The 8,493-nt window shown below is 44.1% G+C and overlaps 1 protein-coding gene across 1 annotated transcript; it reads left to right on the top strand.

Annotated features, from left to right (window-relative positions):
- Positions 1-5,078: 5,078 nt before the first annotated feature.
- On the top strand, positions 5,079-7,176 carry LOC309399552 (uncharacterized protein). Its single transcript, XM_081967493.1, has one exon. The coding sequence runs from the start codon at positions 5,287-5,289 to the stop codon at positions 6,739-6,741; it is 1,455 nt and encodes a 484-aa protein (XP_081823619.1). The 5' UTR covers positions 5,079-5,286; the 3' UTR covers positions 6,742-7,176.
- The last annotated feature ends 1,317 nt before the right edge of the window (positions 7,177-8,493 follow it).

Below are 8,493 nucleotides of genomic sequence, written 5' to 3'. Positions count from 1 at the left end.
TATCCCAAAGGTAGGAACTTTTGAGTCCTGCGTCCATCTTCCACTTCCTGCCTGTGTCCCTTTTCAGTTTATTTAATTTGGGGGGGGAAAACGACACACACTTGCAACGCCTAGATATGTCTACCCTAATAAAGAGGACTAGGGGTGACATGATAGCAGTCTTCTAATATTTGATGAGTTGTGCAAAAAACGGAATTCATCTATTCTCCAAAGCATCTGAAGTTACTTCTGTAACAAGAAGTAACAGGTGGAAGATTATTAAAGAGAGATCCAACCTAGAACTAAGAAGAAATTTCCTGTCAGCAAGAACAATTGATCAGTGGAAGGCTTGCCTCCAGAAATTGTGGATACTCCATCACTGAAGGTTATAATCAGTGGTAATAAATGTTACCATTAAAATTGTAATTATTAATTAACAAGCTCATACTGCAGTCAACACCCTGGCTTTTTTCTTTTTCTCCTTCCAATGATCTATGTGTGTCATAGAGTTCAAGTGAATCTCGACTTTCGGCCACTGCCTGGACAAGTCCCTGCAGCTTTTTTGGGAAAGTAAATCGTTTGCCATTGCCTCTTTCCTGGGCCTTTGAGGAAGTGACTGTCCAAAGGTCAACCAGATGGCTTCCATTCTTGGGTGAGGGCACAAGAATTCACCATCCGCCAGTTTCTAGCCTAGTGGCTTCACCACTACACCAAACTGGCCATCTCAGTGGTATACAACCAGCATCTTATTTCCGGGAAGCCTCCAAACCCCTTGTATGCCCTTAGAGCAGAGTGTTTCCCTCCCTACACTTCCATAAACTTCCGTTCTTCTTTCTAGAGTAAGCCTGTTCTCAAGAATTGCCAGCCTGAGGTCAGTGACACCGTCCAGTAGAAATATCAGCTACTTATATTTCTCCTCCCCTACCAGTTCTTAACAACTGTGAAATAATTTAAAAATGAAGAGAAAACTGGCTGCATTTATACAGCATTCGCACAACAACTAAGCTGCTTAGTGGTACTCTTGATTTGTGTTTGTGTGTGTGTGTGGCCAAGCAATAACACCACCCTAGCCCATTGGCTGAATTTATAGTTCAGTGTACAATTAAGAATCGAGAAAAATAGTAGCAATCAGGTGAAATACGTTGTGCGAAACTATCCAATATCTGTATAGAAAAAAAGATACTCTCATTCAAAAAAGATTTTACCTCCATGAAGCCGAGTCCGTGCTCAGCGCAAGTTGTGATAAGTATAGGAAACAGAATTTATTCATGTATATTTCCAAGCACAAAAGCCATTGGAGGAATTCCCCTCATCCCAGGGCAGGAATGAGTCAAGTTGCTTGCAAAAAAAAGTAGCAGGAACGTTTGAATCTTCCCAGATGAATTTGGGATCTTCATTGCTTCTGGCTGAGGATCAGAAACCAGCAGCTCAGTTTGATTGTATCTGACAGTTGGGCAAGAAATGCAGGAACTTTTCTGCTTGGCTGAGATCCCTGGAACTTTTTAATCCTGCTGGAACTGGAAGCCGAGAATGAGAAAAGAAATGAGAAGCTTTTGATGCGAGGGATCTATTCCCAGGACTTGATTTGTCTCTTGCAAAGTGCCTCTTGCTTCAGTGGTGGGAAACAAACCCCCGTCACTTCAAATTTCAAAGGGTGACATTGAGTGCCCATTGGGAGAAAATACCAAAAGCAAGTAGAACTGTACTCTCATTTCCCTGTCCACCCAGCCAAGAGTAGAGACACAGAGCAATGCTAAAATAAATACCCTGCTGTGTGACTATCAACTGTTTTTTCATTACAAATACTTCTGTTGTTACAAAAGAGGTATCTTGCTTATGACTTGGTTTGGAGAATGTATTCTTCCCCTGGAAAAAAAATGATGAGTGTTTTAAAAGGCCACTTGGGCCCAGTTCCAGCATTAAAGTTCTCCACACTAACTCTTAAAATTGCAAATATTTTGTTTGGATGCGTTTTCAGCATTCCTCAGTACAGTAGCCTTCTAGGGCTGGCTGGATCTGTTGTGATCTAATTCAGTCCTGCTTCCATTCACAAGTTACTTTCAATCCCCAAGAGGCCGTCAAATTCAGATGGCTGCTTCTTTGAAGCACAATCAAACCAAAACAGCCTTCCAAAACTTCATACGGCTGTTAGGCCTGGTCATTTTTGCTGCAAATTTTCCCTGGATTACATGGGTGTTTTTGAGCATTTTTAAGCAGAGATATCCTCAAGAGATCTTGTGGTCCTGTTGCAAGCCAGAAGTCCTGCTGCTGTGCATCTGCAAAGTTCCTCCTACTGTCCAGAACATGGGCTTGTTACGACCTTTATAAAGTTTGAATTGTATTACCCTAATTTGTACAAGTAAAATAATGGTTATAAGCCCCATCTAAGTCTTCTGAGGTGTTAAGCAACATTAACACCGCCCTGAGTCCCTTCGGGGAGAGGGGGCGGTCTATAAATTTAATAAAATAAAATAATAATAATAAACCAGCTTTCCTGGTTTCGCTTGTCTGTTTTACCCTCTGCATAGCTCACTCCTCCAAGCATTCTGATTCATATTTTACGGTCACATTTTACGGTAGGGGCATCCCAGTGAGGTCATCACTGTAATTTATGTAATATACTTTGGCTCCTCCAGGTGCATTTCTATGGAAGCTGCTGGTCTACAAGCACTTTCTGAATTTATAAAAGCAAGTATCAGCCCAAGATTGGGGTAAGAACAACATTGTCAATGGGCATCAAGAGGAGGGATTTAAACCACCTCTCCCACTGTTGCTTGCAGTATCTGTTAATGTATCAATAAAGGAGAATAAAGATAAGTGCTGCATGGATCTCTTCCTCCCAAAGCAAAGAGCAGCTCAAAAATGCTAATCAGAACTGAAACTAATGTCCAGTTTAGAGGCTTCCATTTGTATTTTTAAATGCAATTGGAATCTGCATTTAAATGTTAAATTTTAATAGGAAATTGCAACATCATGTCTGGTTTGAACACATCATCCTGTTTTTGAAGAGATGGAAGTTCTTCACTGTAGGTCTCCAACAAAGTGTCAAGTGCCAAGAACTAAACATAGTTTCTGGCCTGGAATGTAGAAGCATCAACAGCATTCCAATATTTGAGGGGACGCCACAAAGAGGAGGTGGAGGTCAAGCTATTTTCCTAGAGCACCTGAAGGCCAGACAAGGAATAATGGATGGAAACTGATCAAGGAGTGATTCAACCTGGAAATAAGGAATTTTCGGACAGTGAGAACAATCAACCCATGGAACAGAAGTTGCCTTCTGAAATTGTGGGAGCTTCATCACTGGAAGCTTTCAAGAAGAGACTGGACAACCATCCGTTAGAAATGGGGTAGGGTCTCCTGCTTGGGCTGGGGGGAGGGTTGGTCTAGATCAGTGGTGGGCAACCTTTTTTTTCAACTGAGCCAAATCTCGCCAAAACCACGATTGAAATTTACTTTGAGAGCCACATTTTTAAAACCGAAAATACATAGGATGGTACACTGTTTTTAGTTTCAATAAGTTTTTATTGAGAATATTCTGCATGCAAGTATCCACATAGGTCGGGAGGATACAAATAACACAACTAATAAAACAAAAACTTTAGAACGATATTATTTATCGATAACGTTAAATTCCGTAAAATTTGCCTTACAATGTAGAGAAAATTACATCCTGACATTGACTGACAAAGTCACAACCACTAATGCGAACATTGGCCTTGCATTTCCTTGGATAGTTTGAGTAAGTCAGTTTTGTATGTTGTTGTTTTTAATTTCATCTCTCTCTCCCACTTTCTTTCCTTTTTTTCTTTTTCTTTCTCTCTCTCTCTCTGGCTCTTTGTCTCTCCCTCCCTCCCCCATCTCTGTCACTCTGTGTGTGTGTGTGTCTGTCTCTGTCTCTCCGTCTCTCTCCCCTCCCTTCCTCTCTCTCTGTCACTCTGTGTATGTGGGTGTGTCTGTCTCTCACTCATTCACTTAATCACTCACTCTGTGTGTGTCTCTCTCTCTCTCTGTCTGTCTGTCTTTCTCTCCCTCCCTCCCCCTCTCTGTCTCTCTCTCTCTCTGTGTGTGTGTGTCTGTCTGTCTGTCAGTCTCTCTCTGATTCCCTCCCTCACTCCCTCTCTGTTCCTCTCTCTGTCTGTCTGTCTCACTCACACACACACACACACAGTGGTCACCTTGTTGAGTGTTCTAATCACATTTGAAACACTCAACAACTGGCCTGCATTTATGGTATTTTGCAGCATTCTGCAGTTATAGGACCAAAATTGGTTGTCACTCGCCCGGGCTTTTGCAGAAGCTTCCCTCCGAAGCCTGAGAGGAGGGAGGGGAGCGGGCACCCAGCACACAGAAGAGCCGCATTAAAGGGTGTAAAGAGCCGCATGTGGCTCCCGAGCCGCGGGTTGCCCACCACTGGTCTAGATCACCTACAAGGTCCCTTCCAACTCATCTGTTAATATCCAGACAAAGGGAAAGCACCAATATTATTGGAACGAGGAAGGAGGAAAGACACTGTCCTAAATGGCCTGCTTAGAAAATTCAAAAGGTTGGGGGGGGGGAGTCTGGGGGTCGGTTTGGAAGTGGTGCTCAGTTGTTAAGAAAAAAAGGCAAAAATATAGAGAAATTGCCAGAAAAAAAAGACTAAAGGGACAATTTTGGAAAATTAGGTTTATAATGACGGGCACCTCTTCTGCCTGGGTGCCCCCTCCGACCCCAAGGCCCCCCTTGTCAAGGGGAAGACCCCGTGGAGACCCCCGGATGGGGATGGCAGAGACGCAGCCCCAGAAGGGACCCTCACTCCGGCTGTCTGGATGCCCCCCCCCAACCCCCTCGCCTTGCCTAGAGGAACCCCGGATGGGGGGAGGGGGAAAGTCGCAGCCGCAGAAGAGCCCCTTAACCTCCACATGACTGAATTGGGGGGGGGGCGAACACTAAACCTACAGTTCTAGGGACCCTCGACCCCACCCCCACCCCCGTCTCCCCTCCGCGCAGGAGCAGAACGGCCCTCGGCACCGCGCAGGCGCCAACTGGCTGACTGCGGAAGGACGATGCCGATTGGCCGTTCGGGGGACGGCGGTGATTGGCAGGCTACTCCTTGGGCGGTCCGTAAAGAGGAAAAGGAGCAGCTTGTAAAAAAGGGCGCTGAACTAGGTCCCGCCTCTACTTCCGGGACCAAATAGAGCCTGAGGCGATTAATTGATTCGGCTGCGGACGGTCTCGGATACGGGAAGGACGCAGAGTCTGAGGGGGCGTCGTTCGGAGAAGGGAGCGCGAGGCCTGGTCTGGCAAGCGGACGCCGTGAGGTGGAGAATGTATAAGCCTCCGGCCAGCCCGAAAGAACAGTGTGAGGGGAGGCTTCGGCCTTCCTCCACGGCCGGGCCTGGGTGGGGAGGAAGTCGTGACCCGCCTCTCTGTCGTGACCGCCATAGGCAGGAAGGAAGCGCTGCCCGAGAGGAGGAGGAGAGTGGGCCCCGCGGAGCAGCCCTGCCCGGTCCCGACATGGCTCCCCCGGAAGACGGAGTCCCCGGGCCTTCAGAAACGACGAGCAGAGAGGGAACCTTGGAAAGGTCGCTGCCTGGTGGGCGATGCGAGGAGGAGGAAACCGGCGGAGGGTCCTTCGAAAGACCCGGGAGTCCCCCAAGGATCCAGGAGGGAGGAAAGAAATATCAGTGCCCGGAATGTGAACAATCCTTCAGAAGAAAGGACTATCTTAAAAAACATTTAACAATCCACTCAGGAGAGAAACCTCACAAGTGCCTGGAGTGTGGAAAGAGCTTCAGTCGTTTGGGAAACCTTTATACGCATCAAATGATCCACTCAGGAGACAAACCATACGAATGCCTGGAGTGTGGAAAGAGATTCAGTCAGAGGAGCAGCCTTGATAGGCATGAAAGGATCCACACTGGAGAAAAACCATACAAATGCCTGGAATGTGGGAAAAGCTTCAATGTGGTGGGAAACCTTTATACACATCAAAGATTCCATTCAGGAGAAAAACCATATAAATGCCTGGAGTGTGGAAAGAGCTTCACTCTTAGTGGACATTTTTATACACATCAAAAAACCCACACAGGAGAAAAACCATATAAATGTCTGGAGTGTGGAAAGAGCTTTGCTGAGGGTGCACAGCTCAATGATCACCAAAGGATCCATACTGGAGAAAAACCGTATAAATGCCTGGAGTGTGGAAAGAGTTTCTGTTTGAGCGGAAATCTTTCAAAGCATCGAAGGATCCACACTGGAGAAAAACCATATAAATGCCTGGAATGTGGAAAGAGTTTCAGTGAGAGCGGAAGTCTTTCTAAGCATCAAAGAATCCACACAAAAGAAAAACCGTATAAATGCCTGGAGTGTGGAAAGAGTTTCTGTTTGAGCGGAAATCTGTCTAAGCATCAAAGGATCCACACTGGAGAAAAACCATATAAATGCCTTGAGTGCGGAAAGAGCTTTACTGAGAGTGGACACCTCTATCGACATCAAAGGATTCACACTGGAGAAAAACCATACAAATGCCTTGAGTGCGGAAAGAGCTTTACTGAGGGGTCATACCTCTATCAACATAAAAGGATTCACACTGGAGAAAAACCGTATAAGTGCCTGGTGTGTGGAAAGAGCTTCGGTCGGAAGGAACAGCTTTATAGACATCAAGAAATTCTCTCAGGAGAAAAATCCTATAAATGCCCGGAGTGTGGAGAATCCTTCACAACAAATAGAAAACTCAGAAACCATCAAAGAATTCACATGGGGGAAACCCCTAAAAATTAATGGAGAGTACAAAAAGTTTGTCAAAATCTGTTTCAGTAAAAATTATAAATTTTACACTCAGAAGAAATTTTTTAAATGCACAGTGTGCGCTAAATCCTTCAGAACAAATGGCAATTCCAAACCACCTAAAAATCCATATGGGAGAGAAGCATAATGATTGTGGCTACAAATATAGCCAGCAAATTCCTCAGGTCTGGATAATATACACAAGGGTTACTCTAGTGCTAAGAACCTGCTTAAATGCTTATCACAGACCTAAGTACAAACTAATAAGGCACAGGTGTGGATATTGCCCATTCAATCTGTGGATGTATACCATATTATCAGCCCAAACCTTCAAGGATATGCAAACTTGGAAACAGAAACATTTTAACTATTACTTTTATTATGATGGTTTGTTTAATGTCCTAACTTGTGAAGCCTAATAGTATTAATTTGAATTACATTTAAAAAATTTAAACTATGCTGCATTGTCATTATTTTCTTATAAAATTGTCCACCTCTCGCAATTTCTGCAAAGGGTTCGTAAATCTTGGAGTGCAAGTGTATTCAATTCCACGTACTGATACTATCACAAACATATTCAATCCATCATTGGAGCACTGGCTGCAAAACATGTGGGCTATAAACTCAATTTCAGTGCTGCAGGAAATACATTCCTTGCAATTCTTTGCAGCTCCTATGTAAGAGCTCTTTGCTAATTCTTTCATATAATCTACACCAATAGCATGTAGGACCAACCCAGATAATTAAAATTCTAAACTTTTCATTTGGATTCCCTCAGTGTTCCATTGATGCTTTTTTGACTTTAGTAGAAAAAAAGCCTGGAAACTTTCTAAGGCCAACTAAGGTTTGTTACCATAATAACAATGTCATCGAATATAAGAAAAGTACAACTGGGCCCACTGAATGAAGCTGGGGTAAATTGGAGGCAGGTGACCTGTTGGGGAATGTAGGTTAAATTCTACAAAGCCCACATCTAATGGGGTCCTTTATGATTATATCTCTCCATTATAAAAGAAAAGCCTGCATTTTGTTACCTGTTATGAGCTGTGGTAGCACAGTGGTTAGAGTGACAGTATTGCTGACTGCAATTTGGCAGTTCAAATATCACCAGGCTCAAGGTTGACTCACCCTTCCATCCTTCCGGTAGATGAAGTGGGTAAAATGAGGACCCAGGTTGTTGGGGTCAATAGGCTGACTGTAAACTGCTTAGAGAGGACTGTAAAGCAGTATATAAGTCTAAGTGTTATTGCTATCTTTACAGTCCTGCAGTACCCTATCTAAAGGGCATGTACAGAATGTACTACAGATAGTCTATACATGGGAATATGTCATAGCCAAGGACAAGCTGGCTGCAGGCTAAGAGGCCAACAAATAGGAATACCCAAACCTGAGGAGCCCCAGATTAAGCATGCAAAGTTGTCTTAGGCAAGAAGTTCTCAAACTAGGCATGGTGCTTTTGGGGAAGAAATGAACAAATTCAGGAGAGTTGCAAATGGGCTTGCCCATGAAAAATAGATTGATGTAAGAATTGGTTCCATTTCTTCCTGAACAAGCGGGTGATGAGCCCATGAATTTGCACCCCCCAAATTCAGCCATTGCAATTTGGCATGGAGCTGATAAGAACTTGATCCCGGAATTTGAGAGAAACTTTGACCTTTGCAAAGGAGCTTATCTGCCCACCCAAAAATAGAAATCTCCAACGAACAGGAAATGAAAATAGCATTTATTAAGGGGGAAACAAGTCTT

This window comes from Natrix helvetica, assembly GCF_964273705.1.
Source record: "Natrix helvetica genome assembly, chromosome: 15".
Lineage (NCBI taxonomy): Eukaryota > Metazoa > Chordata > Lepidosauria > Squamata > Natricidae > Natrix > Natrix helvetica.
This window is presented reverse-complemented; position numbering and strand designations above follow the sequence as displayed.